At 37.0% G+C, this 25,743-nt stretch overlaps 1 protein-coding gene across 1 annotated transcript in view; it reads left to right on the top strand.

Annotated features, from left to right (window-relative positions):
* Positions 1-24,673, top strand: part of INSC (inscuteable homolog (Drosophila)) — a 59,681-nt gene extending 35,008 nt beyond the window's left edge. The window contains exons 6-11 of the mRNA XM_008644237.2: positions 3,782-3,953; positions 6,121-6,299; positions 17,198-17,264; positions 19,110-19,265; positions 19,918-19,994; positions 21,349-24,673. Of these exons, the coding sequence (XP_008642459.1) occupies positions 3,782-3,953; positions 6,121-6,299; positions 17,198-17,264; positions 19,110-19,265; positions 19,918-19,994; positions 21,349-21,477 (780 nt within the window). The 3' untranslated portion in view covers positions 21,478-24,673. The remainder of the gene's footprint in view (positions 1-3,781; positions 3,954-6,120; positions 6,300-17,197; positions 17,265-19,109; positions 19,266-19,917; positions 19,995-21,348) is intronic.
* The last annotated feature ends 1,070 nt before the right edge of the window (positions 24,674-25,743 follow it).

Genomic DNA, 25,743 nt, shown 5'->3' on the forward strand with positions numbered 1-25,743 from the left:
TTCTTGACTGTTGGATCAGCCTCTGCTTTTGAAATTCTCCTTTGGTAAGGCTGAGATTGTTTAAGGGGCAATCCCCTTTGTGATAGTGTTTCCACATTTGCTGCCTTACATCTGGATCTCAATGTCTCCCTTCTATTCTTCCATTAAAACTGCTTCAGAATCTGCTGGTTCTTCTTACCAGAAGCACACAGATTCAGGCTGATAGTGTTATCCATGGATTTGACAGTGGAAAATCAGCTGATAGCCTGTAAGATTTACAGTCTCACTAAACGACTCTGGAGATCAATTTAGAGAAGGCAAAAGAAAAATTTTGAGGAAATTTAGCAATATGTAAGGATCATCTGAACGTTCAGTGGGCAAACAGGAATGGTAGGGAAAGTCATGCTATGAGAAAAGGCCTTTGGCAGCATTTTATACAAATGAACATAGACATTACTGTAAGGAAGGCAATGGGTCTTGCTTCCCAGAGCAGCCTGGAAAAACTGCCTTAAACCTCCTTGTGGAGAGCACAGAGTTAAGACTGCTGTTGTGTGTAATATTTCAAATCGTGAAGTCATTAGTGCAATTCATCCCAAGTTCTGTATTGGTATCTTTAATGGATGCCTAGTTTTATTTAATATTTTTAGGAGGAAGGATAGGTATACTGAAAAAAGAAGACTCTTGCCCCAGAACTCATTCATTCCTGTGTAGAAAAAAGAAATTATTTCCCTTCAGAAGACTTGATCTATGCAGTAACATGGTCACACATTTATTTTGTCACTTGGATTAAGTTTCTACAACAGGGCTATGCTCATAAGGATGTAAGTTCCTGGCATTTTTCCAGTTATCAATACTGAAATATCAGTGATCAAGCGTTTACTGAACGCCATTCCTCAAATGCAGGGGCTCCTCAGCATCTTGTTGCATTCATGGAATTCATTTGTTTGCATTATCTGGCTAACTGGTTCTTTTGTATTGCCAAGGTGATGAACAGATTTGACATTTAGCTGATTACTTCACCAAAATTAAACAGAAAACAGGGCAGCCATCCAAAGTTCCTTTCAGTGTGAAACCTAATTATAAAAATGCTTTGAGCAGCAATTTCTTTTTGGATGTTAAAGTGCTTTTATTAGATTGTTCCCCTGTCATTTTAAAATTTATTGCTAGACACTTATAAATGGGGTTGCCTGCTGAAGTAGAGTTATTTTATTTTCTATATTTAAGATGAGAGGTAAAAGTGTATGGAGCAAATTTTAGGCTGAATTTGTTAGTATTTTACATGTTTCTGAATAAGAAGGAGAATAACTAGTGCTGGCTTTCTCAGACCCAAAATATGTAATTTATCTTTGTGTCGAATGAAATAATTTTTTATTCACAATTCAGCAACTCCCAATTTCCAAAAACTATTACTTAGCAAATAATGAAATCAAATATATGATTTAAAAGTTGAGTACAGCCCTGTATTTTTAGGAGCTTGTATTATTAATGTAGATTTACACAATCACTGGTGATAGAAAAATCTAACCATGTACTTGTACCTGTCTTTCATAATCCATTACCTGCTCTCAAACAGCATAAAAGCAGTCTTAGGTCATTTGTCAAGGTCATCGAATAAGAGTTGGCCAAGTGAATTTTAAACAGAAAATTTAGAGCTGAAGACTGCTGAACAGATCTTAGAAGTCTTGTGAAGTATTTTTTTGAATGTCTTGGAATATGTTTAACTTTTTATACTGCCTGTTGTTATTAACATCCTTTGGACCCCAGACAAGGTGTGATCTGGGGAGATTTCAAGGTGACAAAATTGTGGGATTTTGCATATGATATTGTCTAGCACACTTTGGGTACTAAATCGTCTTGTGAGGACATAGATTAATTCTTGACACTGAGATCTATTAATATACCTTGAAGCCCAGTGAATTATGTGAATCTGCTGTTTCAAGCTGTAGAATTCTGCCATAACTAGGAGGAAATATTTTGCTGTAGGTAGATTAATGTTGAAAGCTTGTCAAGAAAAAGTTTAATGTTGAAAATTTATTCTTTCTATTTTTGCCAGTACCAGAGCTTCTACAATAAATACCATTTGTGATCTGAGGAAAAATAGAGATATAATTTCTTCTATATTTATCTGTGTTATTAGAGTTTCAATGATATAGTCTATTCCCTATTAAAAACTGCATCCCAGTGAATAATCTTACAGAAGGTAATTTTTACCCCCATCTGAGAGCTTTTCTCGTAAAATAGAGTAACTGTCAGTGCTTATCAAATAATTTAATTCATGCCCTTTGCAGGACAAGTAATTAAGATAACTTAACATTCTGTATTAATAAATTTAAAAAATGAGAATAAGAGATTTGCTAAATACCCTTTTATGAAGATAATGGATAGATTTTAACATGGATGTTCTGAGGAAGCTTTGAGTTAACAGAGAACACAGTCTGAACAACAGAGCTAAGAAAGAGTCTAAGTGGTTGTACAACACAAATGTGGGTTTGGCTTTTGTTTGAGTGTAGAAGTATATTTCAGTACTAATCCTTCTCAACTCCTCTTTGTATCTGTAAAGTGTCCAGAGCTGGGGGTGCTTAGCCTGGAGAAAAGGAGGCTCAGGGGAGACCTTATCACTTTCTACAACTGCCTAGAAGGAGGGTTGAGCAAGGTTGGAGTCGGCCTCTTCTCCCAGAGAGCCAGTGACAGGACAAGAGGAAATGGCCTCAAGCTGCACCAGGGAAGGTTCAGGCTGGGCATCAGGAAGAATTTCTTCATGAAAAGGATTGCCATGCATTAGAATGTATTGCCCAGGGAGGTGGTGGTGTCACCATCCCTGAAAGTGTTCAAGAGATGACTGGACATGGCACTTAATGCCATGGTCTAGTAGACAGGGTGGTGTTCGGTCATAGGCTGGACTTGATGATCTTGGAGGTCTTTTGCATCCTAAATGATTCTGTGTTCTAACTACTTGCTTGTCAACATGATAAATTATTCAGGGCTATGTTAAATGGGGAGAAACACATTGGTGCTAATTTGAAATTTCACAGATTATGCCTCTGTGCATGGAGAATGTTCCCTTCCTGCACTTGGTTGCTAACAATGATCCCAATGGATGTGCTCTGTGGCTGCCTTTCATTGTGTCAGTGAGTCTCCTGTAATCTAACCAATATGTGTGTAAAAGATCTATCTGCCTGAACTGTGTAAGAACACTTCAAACACTCTAAAATCATAAACCTAAGTCATTTCTCATTTTTCTGTTTCCCTTTGAAGTCAGCAAGGGATATGTGGACCTGGCTTTAATTTAAGTGTTCTGCAAGCTCATCAGGAACATTTTGGCTAGGGTCATCTTAATAGTATTCTTTTCAATCCTGTGTTTGCTTTGGGACAATTTCAGGGAAAAGTGTCAAGTGTACCTGTTTAGAGCTTAGTGCATACTCAGGTTCAAGTCTTGTGGAAGACCTCAAATGAGGCATAGTACCAATTAAATGCATTTGCTTATCAGAGCTTATTTTTGGATTCATTTTTAAGTTAGGATGTCTGTCAGAAAAGATTTTGTTTGACCAAAATTGATTTCATGGAAACATTAAGGAAGAAGGAACTGCAAGGCTTTTGGCAGGTCCACAAACTCATGTGCTAAACTCATTTGTATTTGCTAAACTGAAGCTTCCTGCATCACAAAGGCCACCAAGCTTAGGTTATTTTTGAAAATAAGTTGAGTAGTTTAGTCACCGCTGAGAAAAGACAACTGGAAAACCATCTTTGGTTGCAAAAGTGCTTCCTACAGTATTTCTAACTTCTACCTATTGTTATTTCATAGGTTGATGGGATACTGTGCCTGGCTGACATCCTCACTGATAACAGCCATTCTGAAGCTACTCATGCAGAAGCAGCTGCAGTAATAGCCCAGATCACATCTCCACACCTCACGTTCACTCAGCATCTCAGCAGCTTTCTGGAAAATATGGAAGAAATTGTGACAGCACTTGTCAGTAAGTTTTCTGCAGGACTTCTGAGTTCAGTTAAAAAAACAGAGCAGGACTCTTTCATTAGAAATATTCCCTAAATAAGGTTTACCATGCTTCCCTTAACAGACAAAATAACAATTTTAAATTTTGAACCAGAGAATTCTGAAATTGTATAATATTTTTTACTCCAGTCCACATTTGAATAGAATTTATGCATATTTGTAAAAATAATATCTGTGTGAAAATCTACCTTAAGAGCCTCAGGAAAGAAAGACTCAGCAAAGCATTCTCTTGTCTGATGTTTGTCTGTAAAAGAGCAATATTAAGAGCTGCTAACCTTCATGCCTGTTCTATTTTCCAAATTTGCTAGAACTCAAGCTCACCACTACATCTGCATTTGTATGATAATTCAGAGGAAAAGTAGTGTGTCGTATAATTTATAGGTATTGTTAAAAAGAAATAAAAGATCTGTCTTTCTTGTCTAGGCCTCTGATCCATGGTAAAAAGAGACAAAGGTAACAGCAAGATTTTTCTTAACCTAGGTCAGTGAGGATAGTTTAGAAAAACAAGATGACATTTCTCACTACTTCATAAAGAGAAGAATATCTTATTTCTGGCACTGTGCTCCCTCCCTCTCAAATACCAGAAGCTTTCATTCAAGCATTCTCTTCTCTCTAGTTTGGAAATTCAGTTTCCCAGAGCTCCACGTCAGAATTTACTGTTTGGGTTTTCTAGTTTGATTTCTCATGTATAATGGATCAGTACATTTGGATGTTTTTCTAGTGAGCCCAGTGGTTACAGTTAGACTGCAGCATTTCAATTTGAATGCATGTTTTTGTGTTTGGGGTTTTTCTTTTTTTAAAGAAGAAAAAAAGAGTAGTACCAGTGTTTGAGGATTCTGCAGTGGCTGGGAATTTTCTGAGATGTATTTAGGAATTCTTCAATAGGCCCAAACAGAACTAGCGATGCAAAAATCAAGGGAACAATTTATTCCTGATGTCTGGCAACAAATGGAGAAGCTTGTGCTGTGACATTGCCCTGAATCAAGCAGGTGAAACTAACCTGTGCTGAGCTTGATTCTGTTGTAGCTAGAGGCATCTGTCCTGATTTGTTTCAGATGATTTTCTGGGTTATTATAGTGTACCAGAGCCAAGGGCCTATCTGAACAGCCTATCCAGAAGGAATTAGCTGGTGGATCATTTCCTCAATTGTTGCTGTTTAAGTTCCACAGGAATTTTAGTGATATATATTCTGCCCAAGAAATGTAAGCATTAAAAATGGAACACGTATAACTTTGCAAGAGCCGTTTCAGTAATCACACACCAGTTTCCTTGTAATATTTATAACTCAGTAATTGAATTACTGTAATATCTTCAATTTTTAAACCATGCAGAAATCCCATTACCAGGTGATTCACATCTTAGTTAAAGTACATATGTACAAGAGATTAAAAGGTAGCTGTCTCTTCAGCACTTCTTATTGAAGTTGAAAAATATGCAGGATGATTTTCGACTACAGAGAATTAGATTTAGAGATAGGCAACATGTATATGTACCTTTTTCTAAAGAAGAGGATGTATAACAGAATTATTCTCTTATGGGGCATTTACTGTTAGCTTTCTGCCTCCTGTATTTAAAGCTTTATTTTGAATAACATGCAGTGAAATATTCCCAATAGAATGGTATATTAGGTAGAGCATATAATTCATTAGAGGTTGTAGTAAAGTGGGTGTTGGTCTCTTCTTCCAAGTAACAGGTGATAGAACAACTGTAAATGGCCTCAAGTTGTGCCAGGGGAGTTTTAGATTGGATATTAGGAAAAATTACTTCATGGAAAGGGTTGTTAAGTGCTGGGAAATGCTGCCCAGGGAAGTGGTTGAGTCGCCATCCCTGGAGGTATTTAAAAGCTGTGCAGATGTGGCACTTGGGGACATGGTTTAGTGGTGGACTTGGCAGTGATGGGTTTGGTTGGAGCCGATGATCTTAGAAGTCTTTTTCCACCCTAAACCACTCTATGATGTTACATAATTGAAAAAAATCAACTTTATTTTTTGTTTCCTCTTTATCTCGATGTTTATGAACTTGATATTTGCTAATAAGATCACTATTGCAAGTTGCAGATGCTTAAATATTGCCTTTAAATGCTGCAATGAAGGAATGACTTTTATTCAGTTTATTTTCTGCATTCCTAGAACTGTGCCAAGAAGCCTCATCAGGTGAAGTTTTCCTGCTGGCTTCAGCAGCTCTTGCCAATATTACTTTCTTTGATACCATGGCTTGTGAAATATTGCTCCAGTTAAATGCAATGAAGATTCTCCTAGCAGCATGTTCTGACAAACGCATAGTGGATACTCCATATTCTCGGGATCAGGTGAGGGATTTCTCAGCAAGCCACTGTCACATTTGTGTAAAAGCCAACAGATTTCAGCACTGTGTCTGTTTTGGCATAGTCAGACCTAAGTTTCTTTCATGTATTCCTTTCTTGGCTCTTTTCAATATATGCCTCTTTCTTTATCTGCTTCAGTTCCTTCCTTGATTTTGGTTTCTTGTGGTTTTTTTTTTTTAATGAGCACTACAAAATATGACAACTTTAATGTGATTTCCAAAAAGAAAAAAAAAAAGGTGCAGTTTCATACGTCTAAGATAGTAAATTTTTTTTTCCATCATGAATTTGGCCAAACAGTGACACAGAGACCCGGAGAGGTGGTCGATCTCTGTCTTTGGAGTGGTTCAAAACTTGACTGGATGGAGCTTTGAGGCAAAGTTATATATGGAGCCTAAATAAATGGTTGTCAGCTCAAAGAAGAATTAGCTCCAAAAGCTGAATAAGGATCTGATCCCCAGCCCATTGACGTTGGTGGGCTTTGGACCAAGACCTCACTGCCTGGTAGATGGTTTGCAAATTTTTATTGGCAAATACTGCTAATGTACCTTTGCCTTTCTCTTTCCTTCTCACCACTATTTTAATTTTTTTTTTTTTTGTAAAGGGACACAGAATACTTATGGTCTATGGTAATGCACAGATGAAATCAGAGGGAATTCCTTTGCTCCTCTCAGGAACTCCTATGCAATGGGGTGCTGCAGAGGCACTGCTTATTTGGCATCTCAGAGATTAATTTTGCCTCGGCAGAGTAATGTGCATGAGGCCTGAGGGTTCCAGCAGTCACTGCTGAGGGATGGAGGTTGGTACTCAGCTCCCTTAATCTACTTCTGTTCAAGAGACCTTGTGATTGTAACCAGAAGTCCATCGTTCAGGCCTCACAACCTTCCCCTTCACACCTCTGAAGTAGCCAAGAGATGAATTATGGTAGATTTAGGATCTGCACTGCCAAAGAAGGCTTTGTTCACCCTTAACCAGGAGCTAGGCCTTGGAGATTAAGGCACAGTGGACCCTAGAAACTGATTATTGGTGTTCTACAGGGGTTACTAGGTAACCTAGCTCATATTAATAACACTTACTAGTTTTTCAGCTCAGGACTGTGCATAAAAAGATAGAATTAAGCCATAATTACTGTGCTGCTCTTTGGGCAAAGTCAAGGATACCAGCTGTGGTGTTGACATGGCTGTGTACTAATACATATGTAGCATTCTTCAAGTCCTTTTTGTTTTATTTGTCCCGTATGCTCTCATAGTTTTGATTTCCTTATTTCTTTATGCCCTCATCTGAATTCTGCTGTCACCTGTGAGTTTGCAGTTTGCTGTGAGGGTAGCACACCAAGCCCCTTCTTTTTATGAGGCAGGCAGACATTGAAAGAAATACCTATGACTTTTTTTAGGTGACAGACTAGTTCCAGGCCTTTTACAACCTGCAAGCTGCAAGTTCATCTCACTGGTTGGATGAACAGCAAACTGAATGGCATCCTTCCAAGAACTGATGAGATTTCATCCCCCATAACCCCTCACCTTCCATCTCAGAATGCAAAACTAGAGCAGAAAGGGTGATATTCTCTGTGGTGTGCTGCAGGAAGCTTCTGAGCCGACTCCTTGGCTCCTGCAGCAATGGGAAGTATAAAATCCTACCTTGGGGTCTTCTTTTATTGAGCACTGAATGTCCCGGTGGGATCTGAGTGCTGCTCATCTTGTCTTTTAAGAGCTGCCAGTCAAGAAGTTTTGGTAATGTGGAAGTCTTCCTTCAAATTCCTGAACAAGTGTGTGTTTGACTAAATTGCTCCCCTTGTTTCAGTCATGTATTTGGGGGTGGGGGGGGGTATCTGCCAATTATGGCAGTCTCATGGAATACATTGTCTTTTAAATTGCTCTGTGCCTAGTTGCAATGAGGAAAATACTCTCAGCTGAAAAGAAAAAAAAAAAAAACCAGTACAATACTATATTTTATAAGGGTATCATAAATTGCCATTTTGGTTTTTGATTGTACATCCTTTTAGGTAACTAATGTAGTCAATATCTTTTCCCAGTATATATATTATTATGTCCCAGGCAGTAGACATTTGCCTAGGGAGATGTACATTAAGGATGAGTAGGTTTGAAAATTTTTTGATTCAAGATTTTATTTTGGAATATGCAAAAAATGTGAAATGTATTTTCATGGACTAATGCCCATTCTGAATGATTAAGTCATCCTGACCAGTCAAACAGATGATTTGGAATTGAGTTATACTAGATGTTGAAACCATTAAACGAATTAAGAAGATTCATAGCAGATACAACAAAATATTATCTGAATTATAAAATTGTATAAAAGAGCTCCTCAAACTTAAATGCTATGTTTTTCATACAAAACTTTAATTGAATTAACACAGCTAGTTATAGAAAACCACCTAATATTTCTGAGTATATTACTACTTTAGCATTAATGCTGATTTAAGAAAGTTTAATTTGCTAGACTGAAGTGTGCTTTACTCTGTAAGCCAAAAATGGGAGAAAGACAGCTGAAATGCAGGGAAGGAACAGTGAACTTTGTTTTCCTTTGTGCCATTTTATCTCATCTTAAATTCACACTATGTCCTTCTATACAGGACATAGAATTATTATTAATTACCATCCTCTGTGATGGTACAAATAAATAACAGTCTTCCCAGGAGCTGGATGTTGGATACATTGTGTGTTGTCTGCAAGAAGTATTTTACTGCTCAAGCACCTTTAAAAATGTTCTGCCTTTTGACTTCTGGAAAGCTTTTTTGTGTAAATGATAACAAACATTTCCTGTCTTCACTATCTGAAAACCAAGCTACTTCTTCTTTCAGTTCCAAGGCAGTGTTAGATTAGGTCAGGAAAGAAATCTAGAACTGAGAGTTGGACTTACTGATAAACAAAATTATCGTTGTCCATTTTATAGAAGCATGTGACAGTTTCTGTAGCCAGCAACATTATACTGAGATTCCTCAGTATTTAGCAAAAAACATGGCATAAGTATTGTCATAAAGCAGTATTTTCCAGATTCCTTAGTTATTTTCCATATTCTTTAGTCCCCTCTTTTGGGTCAAAATGCATATGAATGTACCATGTTACTTTTCTTTCTGCGGGCAGTTATTTTCTGAAGAGGGGGTTTTTTACTTCAAAGAAGTATAAAAATATCCTATCAGAAGGGCTCATGCCTAAATTCAGCAGTGTAGTATATACAGTCTTAATGGAGTTTAAGCCCTGTCAGGAGAGGGCTTTAGCCAAACCCCTTATCATTCAGGGTCTTCTTGACTTTAACCATCATCTTAGACTCTACATGGAAAAATATGAAATATGTATGTGTGGGCACAGTATGTTTATATATAATAAAACTTTTCTCTCTGCATTCCCACTTGTCTCTTCAGTGTTGTTAGTATTCTCACCTTACCTGTGAAGTTGTGGAGGTATAGCCTAACACTTTCTGATCTTCTCTTATTCAGGCAGACAAAGAATTAATGTGCAGTGAACACATTTTAAAGTGGTTATTCTTAGGTCCAAAATCAGTGAATTAAGTTTCAAAACAGTTTGAGGTGGAGAAAGGCTATTAAGTTGGAAGGAAAACATGAAAATGGTTGCTGCTTTTTTTTTTTCTTTTTCTTCTGATAAATTCTTTCCTGTTTTCTTGGTATTTGGGAGATGCTGCTGGTTTTGTCATTGAGATCTTCTCTCACTTAAGATTTTAAATCCTTAATACCATTTTTCCTCTAGGTTCCACATTTTTTCTCTGCTCTTCATCTTTCCTTTCCTTATCAGGCATTTGTGGTTTTTTTTTTTTACCGTCTTTCCTCACTTTTTTCCTCCTTAAATAGAGATTATAGTGTCAAAAGGAGATTAGAGACAGTTGTTACTTTAATACAAAGAAGTTTTGCTTTTTAAATATTGTTGAACCCCAGGTAAAACACTTTGAGAATTATGTTTCTAATGGGAAGAGCATTAACAGCTCTTTTAGATTTCTTTTGAAAATCCCTGTCTGTATGAGAGAAACTTGCAGTACTACTTCTCAATGTGAGGTTCTTGAATACTGGGGAGTTTATTAACAAAGCCTTCACATATGGACAAGGTCATAAAAGGGTATCTGTACCATTTTCTTGCACAGGTCTCTGTTAATATCCAGCTCTGACATTAGTACCGTGATCTCTGAGAGGCCTGGCTGTGCACTGTGCTTGGTAAACTGTACATTAAAATTGTGGGATCCTTCCCAGTATTGACTAGATCACACTGAGAAAACATGATTTAAACTAATATAACTAGAAAGAGAACAGATAAATTAAAAAAAAATATTTAAAAAAGCTTAAGAAATCAAGAGAAACATGACTGCCAGTAACAAATGAAAGAATGAAAATTAGGCCAAAAGTCACCTATCTCAATTTTAACCACACCATTATATTATTGATATTCAAATAAGTTTCCCATGTAAGACTGTAATAATAATTTTCCTCATGCCTTTTTTTTCTTTTCAACTGGTTATCTCTTTCTTTTCGTGCACTGTTGTAACTGCTAGGCTCTGCCTAGCAGGCTGCTGCTCCCTGAGAGCTGAATGAGGGTTTCCTAGGGCCGTGCAATCAGTCACACCCCTGAGTCCATTTTGGACAGCCCCTCCATCTGGCTCTGGCAGCCAGCAGCATTACAATGCAGTGGTGGTAAAGAAGGCAGAGAAGGGTCTCTCATGAGGGTGTGAGATGGCTTTAATCACATCTTGTCCCCATGATGTTCAGACGTAGAGAGACCCCGTGAACTGGGTGTGGGGTGGTTTTGTCAGGGGCCCAAGGGCGGTCACTGGGCGGGGTTGGGGTACAGGAACAAATAGGGAGAAACCGAGGGAGTGGCCAGGGCTAGGGCAGGGAACAGGGGGATCATGTGAAATAGGAAAAGCAGTGGGTTAACCGATCCCCACATCACACGTGTGACCAGCATAAATAAATAACAGTACTGACTGGCATTATGTGGTCAGTGTTATGGATTGTTATACTTCAGGGGTATATCTCTATCTTAAGCACTAAAATTTTTGAGACAAAATTCCTGCTTAGTTACAATTCTGCCTTTCATATTTCAGATTCTATGCGGGATAAGACAATGTGCTCCCACTTGCAAAGCAAGGAGCTCAGTTGGAAGAATAAAATCTCTGCTCAGTTGAAGAGCTAATTTGTATTGAAAAGCTAATTTGTACTCTGGGGAGATCAGATGTCTTAGGTGCCTTTGGCTGGTTGAGCCTGTTTCAAAACATGAGAGGCTTTTCAACTCCTTGGAGGAAGTCTGAGAGATGGTTATTCTTTCCGCCCACCAGGTTTTAACCTGAAAGACAGAAAACTGTGGCCACTAACTCAATCACTCGTCTAGTTACATGCCCTGGTTTATGGGATGTGTTCTTTCACAATGTGACCCATACAGGGTGCATGTCCTATGTGCTTTTTTATAAACAAATAATGTGAGAACCTGGATATTCTGCCTATTCCTTATCTAGATTAGTCAGCAATAGGAAGTAAAGTAAATAAAAATGTAGTAAAGACTTCCTTTGTTCCAAAATATAAGTTTCCTACAGCTTTAGTCCCTGTTGCTATGCCTCAGCATGCCAAGAATACAGTTCCCTGGCACAGACTCAGAATAAACCTAGACTTTGCAAGCAGATCCTGTCTCCAACCACTGTTATTATTTTATGGGGATGTTAGCTTCTTCTGCACATCTAGGTGTATTTATTTCCTGTTTTCAGGGAGAAAAACTAAATTCCCAATCACAAATATGGCTATCAGAAACAATTGAAATTATTTTCTCTTTTTAAGCAATATAATGCCCCAGAAAATATTTCTAGAGACTTCTTAGTGAAGTTTTTTCTCCCAGTAGATAATATCTTGAAAAGTTTTTTCTCCCTCAACTTGCTATAATGCCTGTTCTTGATCCCTGCTATATGTACTCTTTTGCTGTCTCCCTGTGGATGGATCTTGAATTGTGATGTTCAGATGATTTTAATTTGCCTTCAGAAACAGAGACTCTGTCTTGCTTCTGAGTAGTTTTCAGGTGCCACTTTGTTTCTGAAGATGGGTATCTGGAACTTCGCAGGCACACTATCATTTATGCTTATGTCATTTATTTGAGTGAATTACAAAATGCTCCTATAATATGTACAAAAATTAATATTACTTAGCAATCAATCAGCCTTAAAGGAGTAATTAACTAAGAGAATTAGCAATTCTATATTGATCTACTTTGCCACTTTATTAAATTACTTGCTAATTCTTTTTTTGAGCTCGTGTCTTCCTTTTTATGTCAGGGCTGTTGATAAAAGCCTACTGAGCAGAGTGCCTTTATTATCAATAAAGGTATATTAGCATCACACCTTCCACCTCTGTAGACACCCCCCTCCCACAAATGAGGTAAGAGACCCTCAATTGTGTAAGATATTGGCCCTTTAACAAGCTAAAATATGTGCTTTCATCCTCCAAATCCTATGGCATCTTTCTTCCTGAGTAGCTGTTTTCACAATAATGGGAGATACTTTCAGATCATCTTAAATCTCCCACTAAGGGAAAGTTATCAGAGAAGCTTTCTGTTTCTTAAGTATTCTTTAAGTTTAAATCTCTTTGATAGATTTACACAGATTTACACTTTCAGTGTATCTTATTTTATAGCAAAGCATTTGTGTCTAGTTTTCACTTTTGCATCAAATATTCAGTACCTCTGTGCACTGGTTGGTGAGCATTAGTTGCCATTAGTTGTTTAGAAAAGTGTTATATTATAGTGTTAGTAACTACATATTTTAGCAACAACAATTTTCAAGGTGACTGCAGTTCGAACAAAACTATTTTAAAGGTTTTTAATTAACCGTGGTTTCTCAAATTTAAATTGCTCTTGACAACTCAAATTTCTACAGTTTAGTGCAAAGCAGACTACAGAACTGAAAAGGAAGGTTCACCACTCATAAATTCAATATGTGTGAAAGTCTGAGGGAGTGGAAGGAAGCTGTGGAAATAAAAACAAATTTTAAATTATGAAATATATGTATAGAATAACCAAAGAAGATCAACACCACCAATTATATAAAAATATATGATATTGTCATTTAAGAGAGGTATCTGTTTAATATCTGTTAACTTATTTTGATTATAAAAATAGAGATATTAAATTAGATTTCAGACTAATTTCCAGGGCAACTGCAAGAGTAAGAAGATGATGCTGTATTGACATTTGAAAAATATGAAATAATGACACTATTTTTAAAGTTAATTTATTAAATAGGGAAATTTTCCAAGGACCTAAAGGCACCCTTCCCCCTCAAATATGTCTTTATACTCAGTTCACCAAAAACTATTTAATGATGAACCTTCAAAGCTTCTTGATCTTAGATGTGGCTTTTTAAGTTCTGAAGGTTAACTACTTAGTCTCTTACTCTTGTGAAAAATCTTACTACTCCCAGTGAAATCTCTGCATGTTGATATTTTGCTAAGTTGGTGCCCCTTCAAAAGGTGCTAAAAGATGAGCTGGTCTGAGAATTCCTTTCCTGAGCTTTTGCATTTTCCTGTGTCTCAGTGCTCCGTGGTTCAGGTGTGTAGAGCCGAGCACGCAGTAACAGGCAGGTGTTGAGCGCGGGATGAACCCGGCAGGCCTGTTCCACTGGTTGTTTTTAGCAGTGTGACTCGTGATGCTGACCTGAATCATCCAGCTTCCCTCTGATGGCAAAGAAATGTCGTAGGCCTTCCAGGACCTGAAGGGAGCCGACAGGGAAGATGCGGAAGGACTTTTTACAAGGGCATGTAGTGACGGGCCAAGGGAGAACGGCTTCAAACTGAAACAGAGTAGGTTTAGATTAGATAGTGGGAAGAAATTCTTTGCTGTGAGGGTGGTGAGGCACTGGAACAGGTTGCCCAGAGAAATTGTGGCTGTCCCATTTCTGGAAGTGCCTGAAGCCAGGCTGAATAGAGCTCTGAGCTACCTGATCAAGTGGGAAGTGTCTCTACCTATGACAGTGATTGGAATTAGATGATCTTTAAGGTCCCTTCCAACCCAAGCCATTCTATGTTTCTATGCTGATTATTTGTTGATCAAGTCTATTTTTCTGTGGTCTTCATTAGTACAGTGGATTTAGGGCTGCCAGCTCACAGAGAAAACTGCAGCAACCAGGTTTATCACACTGCTGTGTTTTAGAGAGGCACCTGCAATTCTTGATGGATTTGGATGGCAGGGAAAGGAGTGTGGACCAGCCTGGGTCAGTCTATCAGAGAGCACTGCTAAAACACAGATACCGGAAATGCATGGATCAAGATCCACCTCCAAAGCAAATCTGACTAGCAGAGATACAGATGCTGAGGTAGGGAATTATGCTGGATTCCCTGAACAAATTTGCTTAATAGCACATCTACAAATCCCAGAGGTTAAGACATCACTAGGGAACTGGAATTAGTGGGTGATTTCAGCACATTCCTTCTGCATGGTAGGATGATACTGGCAGATGACCAGGGCTCACATGTCCTGCCTTCGGGATATCCTCTTTCTTATACTTTGAGTTGACCACAAGTTCATTGCATGGCTTAGGAATACAGAAAAATTGCAAGAATCATAAATTGTGTCAGGTGCCAGTGCTTTGTAATCATGGAGTGTGCTCTTTTACAGGATCAATTACTTGAGCAAGTAATGAAATTGATATTAAAAATTGAAATTGAACGGTAGAGATTCCATGTTAGATGTCTTCAAGTCTTTCAATTATGTCAAAGTTATTTCAGTTCTAAAAGAGGTTTTAGTATCTTTTTTTTCCCCAGTAATTTTCAACTATGAAATGAGGCTTAGGCAGTCACTTTTATCTGTATCTGTTTGTGTGCTCCATGTCTCACAATAACATCTGAACTGGTTTGCTGATTCAACAGGACTTTGTAGTTATTTTTGAGACTGCCTAAGGCTTTATGAAATTTGGAGCCAGATAATGGGAAGAGAGTCTAAGATAAAGATTGCACTGTAAGCCTGGGTATCATTAGACAAAAACCCCCTAAAAATCTACATCTAGAGATGTAGGGAGACATGCTACTGGAAAACATCTATTTATGTTTTTTGGTAAACTCTAAATCCAAAAGAGATGAGATTTCATTAATGCCAGTACTCAGGGACGTATTACTTTCTGAAATCAAGTCTACATTTGTTTGGGTTTTCCTCTAGAGTGTTTACCTTTAGTAGGAAACTTCCTCGAACTTTGGTCTGTATTACAGAGGAAATTTTCATGTAAGTTGCATGAACTTTAAAATAGGAAAGTGTAAGGGAAATAGAGCATTCAAAGTCAACTCTTTATTCTGCTTGCCTATTATACCTTTACATTATCCTATTTTGTTACATTGTTTATATCACAGGAGAATGAATTTTCTTGGGAAAAGAAAGATCTGTCCATATGGAGTGAGCTAATCCATGGCTTAACTACCATTTGAGTCCTACTAAGATTTTAAAAGATAATATAGGTAGAACTTGGTGGTCATTGATCATAAGGGTCTTTTTTACACCCCTCTGAAGAAGGTTGCATACAAACCCATTAGGGTAGTCCATAAACCTTGCAAAATATGGGGGCCACATAATCAACACAAAGGAAATACAGCTATAACCTCAAATAATTTTTTGGTGTCAAAAGATGCACACAAACTATTTTTATGTATGAAAATACTTATTAGACAAAATAAGTTGAAGCAGTGGAATAATTGGCATGTATTCAAATTGTGGTTAATTGAATTCTTCATCTGTGGCTTAGAGAGCCACATGGGGTACAGATTCTGCACAGAGGAAGCAATTTTCATTAACGGGATATAATTTAGAATGAGAAAACATATACACTCTGCCTGCAACACAGTTAATAATTAATATGGAATAAATACATAGACATACACTGAGTTACCATATTTCTACCTGTCACTCTAGAGTTTCAGCAACTCATTTGCATGCTAAGTAAGTATATTTATTCAGAGAGATGACACTGTAACACTGCCTTCCAAAGTGGAAGACCTTTATGTCACAGCATCGGAAATGAGTCATCCTTGTTTTTAAAATGGCAAAGTGAGATCAGAATGATGATTTGATCTCATGCCTCCTTAGATCTAAGTTTGCTGGTTTCTGAACTGACACTCTACTGTTAAAAAGTTGATAACCATTTCCAAAACTGATCATTATTTTTGAGGCTGGTCAGTTTTCCTGAATTAGATGAGAGAAAATTTAAAACCTCTTAAGAAAGGATATTGTTTCTGTTTTTCATTCTGGCCATCTCTAGCATTTATTATTTGGTCTCTCACATATACTGTTAATATTGAGATGTGTCTGCATGCATAAAGCAAACTATTTGAAGGATAAAGAAGAATGTCTTGCCAGATGTGTGAGAAAGTATGTGATATCAATGAAGGGAATGGGGGACTGAAAGCCAACGGCACCACAGGGTCCAGGCTCTGTCAGTGGCTTGTTGCATCACTTTAAGCAAGTTGATTTACACCTAACTTCAAAAACAGTTAAAGCTATTTGGGATAAGAAATTCTGTAAATCAAGATCTCAGAATGTGCTTGTGCACATATCAACACAGAATGTGTTGGTACAAGCCTGACCATGGTCTTTACCTCTGGAAAGGTATAAACAGATTTTTAAGTCTAGTTCCTTTTGTGATAGTGCCTTGACATGCACACCTTTCTTGACTTCAACAAAACTGAAAAATATTCCTTAAATATTCCCTTGAATCAAAGCTCAAAACTCCAGATCTCTTGTGAGGATTCTTAGCATTTCACCTGAACTGATTCAGCTCAATAACAGCACTCCCAGATGTTTGCCATATTTCTGCCATATTTATTTTATGAACCACAATGATATTTAATATTACTGAATTGTAGGACTAGACTTCATATTTCCTTCTCTTTTTAACAACAGGTGGTAACAATATTGGCAAACATGTCTGTGTTGGACCAGTGTGCTTCAGAAATCATTCAAGGAAATGGTATGTATTTTAGCTGAATTATATTTTTTTAATTTATTTTTGGAGAGTCTGAGTAGACGAGAATGTAGGACTTACAAGATAAAGGAGAAAGGCTTCACTAATAAAGCTTAATTTTATATCCTATCTCAGCTGGATATTGCACATTGCTGCAGGGCGCAAAATGAGTCCTGGGGGTGGTTCTACATAACAAATAAAATGCCACTGGTTTAGAAAACTTTGCATTTGTGACCACATTGCTGGTGTTCTGTGTGTGTGACTTACTCCTAGATGCAAACCTACGTAGTAAAAAAGGTTTCAACAACCTTTACTGTGGTAATTACACAACGTGGCAATTCTTACAAGCTACAGGTCATCACCTGATGCTGAGCCATGCATACCTGCGTTTTGTGTCACTTCTTTCACAGGTGTTCAGAAGTATTACATACTTATTACTGTACAGCAATTGCCAGTTTTTTTCTCACACTTCTTTGAATACCACATTATGCAAAATTCACTATGTTGAAGAAATCCTGGGTGTTACTGGCACACCAGAAGTCCGAAAAGTTAATAATTCTGTGAATGAAATAGAGGAAGATGTAAATGCTGTATTAATACACCTACCAGCAAATTCAAGGCCAAGCAATATAGTAAGACAGGTGCCTTTTTTTTTTTTTTTGGTGGGAAACATTAAATTACAGTGAAAATTCATATATATTGCTTTGCTAGGCCAAGTAACTTTGAAAATTCATATATATTGCTTTGCTAGGCCTAACTCATGCTAGGCACTGCAGTGGATTGTCAGGGACAATGACACCAAGTAAAATTGCTGTATAGACTTCCTCATGGAAGTTCACAAGAGGCATTTGCCCCCTGGCTTTTGAGAGGGTTTGACATTCATTCTGTGTGTAAAGTCTTTTTTGTGTCTGCCTAATGTTATAATAAGCAGGTGCTAGTCAGAAGTGACATTCTGAGAATGGTCTTTGAATGCTGGAGAATTTAGATACTTTCTTCTCAACTCTGACTTTTTTGTATGCTGATTGATTATTATCTAGCTGCATGGTTCTGATGATAATTCTCTGAATTATTTATGCAAATGTTCTAACAGTTAAAAATCCTCTGATGCTACCTGAAGTAATCTGAATGCCTAATAGCATATGGAGTCTAATAGCACATAATTGTCTTTACACTTAAAATAATCTAGAAAAGAGAAGTCTTTTTTTTTTTTTTTTTTTGTGGTACTACGAGAAGAGTACCAACTCCTGCAGGCAACAATAAGTTAGTGAAGCCACTTTGACATGGATGACATTGTCTCTTCTGGAGTGAAGAGTTAGTCATACAGTAAACTTCAAGAAACAGATGTAATCGTTCCCTTCATTAAAGGATTCCTCATTCTGAAATACCCTTAAACAGTTTGAGAAGGAAACTTTTAAAGGCTTGCTTAAAAATATGTAAACAAACAAAAAATAATTACTTTAATTGAGACTGAAACTTCATTTAGTGAGCTGAAATATGCCATTACACGTTTTTCAGGTAGCAATTCCCTTCAGGTTAATTTAGAAGAAAATAAGGAATTGCATTTAGTTGACCGAAATAAATTTGTGAAATTTAAAATACCAACTTTTAGAGGAGGAAAGAGTTAGTGCATTTTCTAGTTCCAGAATTTCTGTAGCTTCCTAGTGGAGAGAAACTTATGCACAGATGAGATGTGCCTGAGTGCTGACGTCCAAATTGCTGCCCTCCTTTTTGTATTCTCCATGTCCTACCTGGGCAGTGACTGGTCTGTATTAACCCAGCTTTCCTTTTCCCTTTAATGCACTGAGTTTTTTTGTTGGAGAGAGGATAACGATGGCTCTTGTGTTCTTTTAGGTGTTCAGCTTTTAATGGAAATGCTCTTTGAAAAGTCCTCCTCAGGAAATCCAGCTGAAGTTGCCGCTTGTGAGCGAGTCCAGCAGAAATCTGCAGTGACCCTGGCACGGCTCAGCCGAGATCCTGAGGTGGCAGATGCAGCCATAAAACTCAGCTGTAAGGATGTGTCTTCTGCTTAATGGCACTGAAAGAGGGAGGAACTGCCAGTCATGGAGAAGCTCTTTTTAATTATTAGCCTCACTTGGTAAACTTTATGAAAGATATTCCCTATGGAGTCTGTCCAGAGAATGACTGAGGAGATGGAGCTAAATGAACCTCTGGCTCATTTCCCAGAGGAACCTGAGGTGCAGCATCCACTCAACATGTAGCTGTGCCTTACTGTGCTGACTGACTCTGCTGCCTCCTCCACTCCTTTATGTAAACCCTTGTGCAGGATCTGTCAGGGCACAGAAAACCAGGACCCCAGCAGGTCCAGATGTGATGAATCCAACGGGAGGGAAAGTGTTCTTTGGGTAGGAGTTTTTTAAGGGTGCATTGGAGGATAAGTAGGGAAGAAAATGGAGTTACAATTTCCACTCTGAGAGAGCAGTAGCAAGTAAACCCAATTTATTTGTTTATGCTTTACAACTATTAATTATCTCTGCTCTGAACTGCATAGCTCCATGGAAAGTCCCTTAAGTATTTGCATATCATCTTTGCATTAGAGATCATATCTACTAAAAAAAGATAAATATGATGCATCTAAAAAATTCTCAAAATAAGAAGTTGTTTTTCTAAATTATTTCTCCTGACACTCTTGTGCACTCAGGTATTCCTCGCCTGATTAAACTTTGCAGATCACCAACAGAAAGAAATAACAGTGATTCTGTTTTAGTGGCATGTCTGGTATGTACATTTTAGTGTTTCTTTCATGCTTATACTGGAAAATTAAGAAAAAAAAATCCCTATAGGTTTCAAAATGCATAAGTATTGCAGAAATGTTTTGAATTCATGTCAGGCTCTCCTGCTTTTCCCCTTAAGCATAATCCTGTACACTGTCAATTATTCATCATCTGATTGAAGATTTAACACATAAGGAAAAATGGCTTCATCTTCACATAATTGGGCACCAAAGAATTTCACTGGGACACTTTGGAATTTAAGGATGCATTAATTCCTAAATTCCATTCTGTGATGGTTCTATGTTTGTTGAAATTAGCCTTGAGTCATGGGGGTAGCAGCCCTTTATCCACACTCACAAGTATATATGAAAATATCTATGTAAAGCATCCAAAAAGGGGGAAAAGTATTTCTTGCTTCCACTCCAATTTTTTGTTCTATTAGTGTCTCCAAGACAATGTAGTGCCCAGTCAAGGAGTGGGCAACAGAAGAGTAACATTTTCTCTGCTGAGGAAAAAGATCCCCGCTGCTGGTCCTGCACCGCGTGGACTGTGAGCCAAATGCCAGAGCTGAATGATTTCACTGAGCATTCTGTGAAAGGGCCCTGGGAACATGAGTGATCTAGGGTTAGGACACAAGCTGTGATGGATGAAGACTGAAGAATATTGTTTGACAGTGCTTTATGTTATTAATGTTGTTTTAAATGTGAAAGTAAAGCTCAGTTATTGCAGCTTGTTCGTTTAAAGAGGTCTCATTCATGATGAAGGAAGTATAAATGTGAGCATTGAAAAAGCTGTGATTATTCTTCCTACATGCCAAGAAGACTTGTTAATCTTGTATGGGTAGAGCAGAGACCACAGAGCAATGGCAGCAAACCAGACTATGATTTTTCTGTCTCATTGAAGTTTTTGCTGCACATTCCTTGAATCCATGCCTATTGCTTGAGACGTTACCTACCTCCCTGTCTCAGCAATTCTGCTTCTCCTGATATTTTAGTAACTGCCTGAAGACATTTTCTGATAAAAATGTGGCAAAAATATTGTCCTTGACACATAAGATGCTTCAAGTTCTGACAGATATTCTTACTGGTGTCTGAGGGCTTGTACTGTGCTCAGAGCTGCTGCTTAGGTCTAGAAGTAATGTGCCCCAAAATAATTGTCATTTAATAACTTTGCTTGAGGGAAGTTTTATCTGACAGATGAAGACAGTAACGAGAGATTACCCAGGTAGCAGAATTCATAGACCTGCACAGTTCAGTTTTGAGTTCTGCCTATGATTTAGATATGGCTATTGTGGACTCCTGCAAAGAAGACTTTGCCAAACCTGTCTGCATGGCAATGATGCTGTTTTGTTTTTCTAGGCAGCCTTGCGGAGACTGGCAGTTATGAGTCCTGGTGGACTGGAAGATTCAGACTTTCAGCAGCTGGTAAAGCCCAGACTTGTGGATTCTTTTCTGCTATGCACAAATATGGAAGAGAGCTTTGTATAAATGGGAGCCAAAAACCTGTGAACAATATAGGATGATAGGTATACAGTTAGCTAACACATGCACAGTTTTATTTTGTTTTAGTCCTATTGTTATTTATGACTTATTTATTCTAAACCCATGAACATGTGGTTTGTAGGAGCAAAGGAACAGAATAAGAAAACTTGTTTCAGTGGTTTGCAAAGGTAATTTTTTATTTTCCTGCCAAGACACACCAGACCTTATCATTGCCATCAAACAAAATGTTTTGTTTAATATAGTTGAATTAAGGTAATGAAGCCAAGAATTTGTTGCTCTGATGTTAAATGCTTCTAATGATGTTTTATCACTGATATTTTTCTATAGTTAGGACATTTTGTAGGTTTTTTAATAAATGTTTTAGCCTTATCTGTATTAGAAGAAAAATAATCCTAAAAGCTGCAAGTATATACCTTGAAATGAATGGGATGTTACAGTGTGAGTCCAGTTCTTAACTATTTTTTTATAGAATAATGTAACTGAGAGAAAAATTTCCAAAAAATGTTCAAATACTGGTTTCAAATGATGTTAGAAGACATTCTTAGGCTGTATAAAGATGTGCTCCATTGGAGGATACAGACTTGTAGAAAGTTCTCTATTTACGTTGACTGAAATTTCCTATAGAAATTCATAGAATTCTAGAAAAATCTTTGATGGTGTGTGTGTTTTAGTTCATAACATGAAATTTTCCACCTATGGTTTAGAATCATTACACAGTGATAATTTTTTCTCCTTTCCAAGCGTTACAAGAACTGGAATTGCTCATGTTCAGACATGTTTTTAACATCCAAGCTAATGTTTTTGTGAAAAGCTGTTCACACACATGCTAAATAATCTGAAGAGTTTAATTAATTGTAACTTGAATTTTCATTTTCCTGGTTTTCTAACTAGCCCTGTATTTTTTAAAACTTAAATGGGACTTTTAGGAGCTCTGGAAGTTGAGAAGTGGATGATAACCTAAATAACAGACATGATTTTAAAATAGATTTTTTTTTACCAACATTCTTCTTAATTCTTGCTTTTTCTTTTCATCAAGAAACTACATATATTGAAAATTACTTAACCAGCAATATCTTAGTAGGGTTTTTTTTCCTTAACTTCTCACAAAGCGCTCTGTAGAATATGAAATAAGATATAATTTTTTCTTGATGGCTTTCAACCGTTGCTTTGGATCATTTTATGATCAGCAACTTTAGGATACTAGGATATCTGCCAAAACCCCCCCACATTTCCTTCTTACTGTACTCACTTTGTAGATATATTAAGAAGCTTAATTCATTAATGTTTATTTAGTGTTATGTGGTGTTCAGATGAAAGGCACCAGGAAATTGTGAGCTGTGGTTGCCTTCCATATTTTCTGTATACATGAAATCTGTCTTGCTTCAAGCATTGAGACAACGATGGCTACTTTTTTCTCCCTTGATTGTATGGGTTAAGAAGTCTCTGCCTTAATGTCTTTCTTGTGAGCTCTTCGTTTAATAAGCTCTATCTTGACTGAATTTTAAAACCTTACAAAACATACAACGACCTCTGTCATGAGCAGCTATTCAAAGAAAAGTGTTGAATGAGATGTTCTAGCAAGCACAGAGATGAATTCTGCTTTTTTTGTTTACCTTGAGACAGCTTCTTAAGTTTCAAAGATTGTTAAAATGTATGGTACTGTAAAGCTTTAAAAATATTGTATGTGATGGACTTTAACACTTTCCTTGCTAAGCGGAAGTACACATGTGAGCCATGGATGTCTCGGTATAAACAATAAATTCATAAATTTCATTGAAAACTAATTCAAAATAAGATTGTGTTGCTATCTTTCTGATAGCATGGCAATCCCTGATAAAACACATATCAAATTCTGTAGAGAATTGCTGTACAGAACCTCATTCTGTCAGCTTCAACTAACACCAGAGATATGAGTTTCTAGATGGAGTAGGGTTTATCCCATAATGGGTAAATTTAAAATCTCATTTAAAATTTTTCTCCACACATACACAGCTCTTAAGAAAATGCCATCATGACTCATAATGTTTTAATGTCATTTCTAACACGTCAATCAAATTTTCAGTGAGCAGGTTGGCAACAACTAATTTGCTCTCAAATACAGTCATGTGAACTGAATTTACTACCGATACTCTCAATCTGCAAATACATGTCCATAATTCTAGGCCCATTTTGTCCATTTATGTGTACATATTATGAATGTGTCTGTTTATATTACAGGAGAAAAGTACATTTAGGTGGAACTCATATTTGCAGCAGAAAATATATCTTGAAAGAGCCATTTCAGCAGACCTCTTGTCACCTAAGTGTCCTCAAAACCATTTTAGCTAGGTCTGATTTTTTCACGTAGAGTTGTGCACTTTATTTTTGTATATGTTAAGGTTTGTGAGAAAATAAACATACCTCTAACATTACCTCTTGATTCACTTGGAAATATGAGTCATTAAAAATATTGATTTACTTTTCTCATTACTTCTGAATGAGAATTCTGGATTCTGAATGAATTCTGGATTCTAAATGTTTGCTTTGAAAGTGACTCCTCAGCTTTTAAACAAAACAAGCCAACCAAACAAAAAAGAACTGTTTAAGCCAGAATAAACATTTTTGCTTTCAATGTAGTATGAAACAAAATATTTCATATAAAGAGATTTTCACTAAAATAAGTATTGTGGTGGGACAATCTTTGGACTCCCTATGTATATACATATACAGGTGGGAGAGAGAGAGGTGGAGAGTATGTGTAATACATTCACAAATCAGCTAATTTATGTGGACTCATTGACCTATACTGTATGTAGCTTAAGTATTGGTTTAATCTTCCTGGAAAATGAATGTTAAACTTGTTAGAAATGTTGTAGTTTCACTTAAATTCTTCTGAACGTTTTCAATTTTGTGTGAGGTTAAAAATGCTTAACAAACATGCAGTGAGCTGCAGGATTCTTTGTAATTTTGATTTACACTCCAGCAACTTTGGACAATGTCTTCAAATTTCAGCTTTCGTTTCAAACTGTTTACAGATATTCAGGGCCCAGATGTTTCATTCATAGAACAAAGTTTGGTTTTTCTCAGTTTATTGTGTACTTGGTACATGAATCACTTATGTGGAATGTTACTTGTCTGACCTTTTCAGTTTAAAATAGTATTTGTATCTACAAAGAATAAAATAACGTCTTTGTAAATTGCATATCTTAACTATTTTTTGGGCTTGCCTGTTAGTATACAGAAGACTGGATTTCAACTGTAGGGTTTTGCCTTTGTACAAGAGTGATTCTGGTATCTTATATGGCTTGTTCCAAATTTTTGTGTTGACCATCTCCTTTTAAATAACAGGAATAAACAGTCAAAATAACCTTGGCTTTTGTATTTTGAAGAATCTGCTTTGATTTTAAGTTTAAATTTATATTAAATTTAAGGTATTTAAAGAAGCACTCTAGACACTGTAAATTATTCACCAGTGTTCCCATTTTTAAAGGGAGGGGAGGGAAGATGTCATTAAGCATTGAAAGAAAGGTCTAGGGCGAATTTGTTAGTTGGAGTTGGAAGTGCAGAACTGGTGGGAACGTGCGTAAATAATTTCAGCCCTTTACAAGTTAAAGAACTGGGAACAAGAAAAACACAGGGCCATCTAATCTAGATAATTATATTCTTTGTGAGAGCCCTATCTCTGTTTTCTGGCTTGCTTTTGGATCTGAGTTTCTCTTTTTTCCAGCTGTGAAAAATTTCTTCCTCTTGGGGGAATATATTTGTATAATTGCTAGTTATCTAATAGAAGAGAGTTACATTCCAAGGTCTGGTCCTGCTAATTATTAAATTGATAAGGTTTTTGCTGAGAAACTAAGTAACAAAAATATCTTGTAAAATGGACGTAATAAGGATCACCTAGAACAGAGAGAAATGTTTATTGTTCTTATAACAAGGGGAAGGACCAACATATCCTCCCAAAAGCTCGAGAGAAAATATAGATATGGTAGCTTACTCCCATGTTTTGGTACTTTTACAAGCAGACCTGCTAAGTAAGAGTTTATGAATTGATCACTTGTCAGCCAAATAATCACTGAATCAGAGAAATAAAAGAAACCCACTAGACCTACAGACCAAATGCTAGAAATTCAGATTTTTTACTTTCATTTTCAACAGCCAATCAATGACTTTTAATATTTGAAATGTTCCTAGAACCCAAAGAAACCTATGGGAAACCAGTGGGGGAGAAAAACAATGCAGCAGGTAGTGCTGCTAATTTGCTTTGGAAAGAAA

The sequence above is a fragment of the Corvus brachyrhynchos genome, unplaced genomic scaffold (genome assembly GCF_000691975.1).
Source record: "Corvus brachyrhynchos isolate BGI_N302 unplaced genomic scaffold, ASM69197v1 scaffold62, whole genome shotgun sequence".
NCBI classification, from domain to species: Eukaryota; Metazoa; Chordata; class Aves; order Passeriformes; family Corvidae; genus Corvus; species Corvus brachyrhynchos.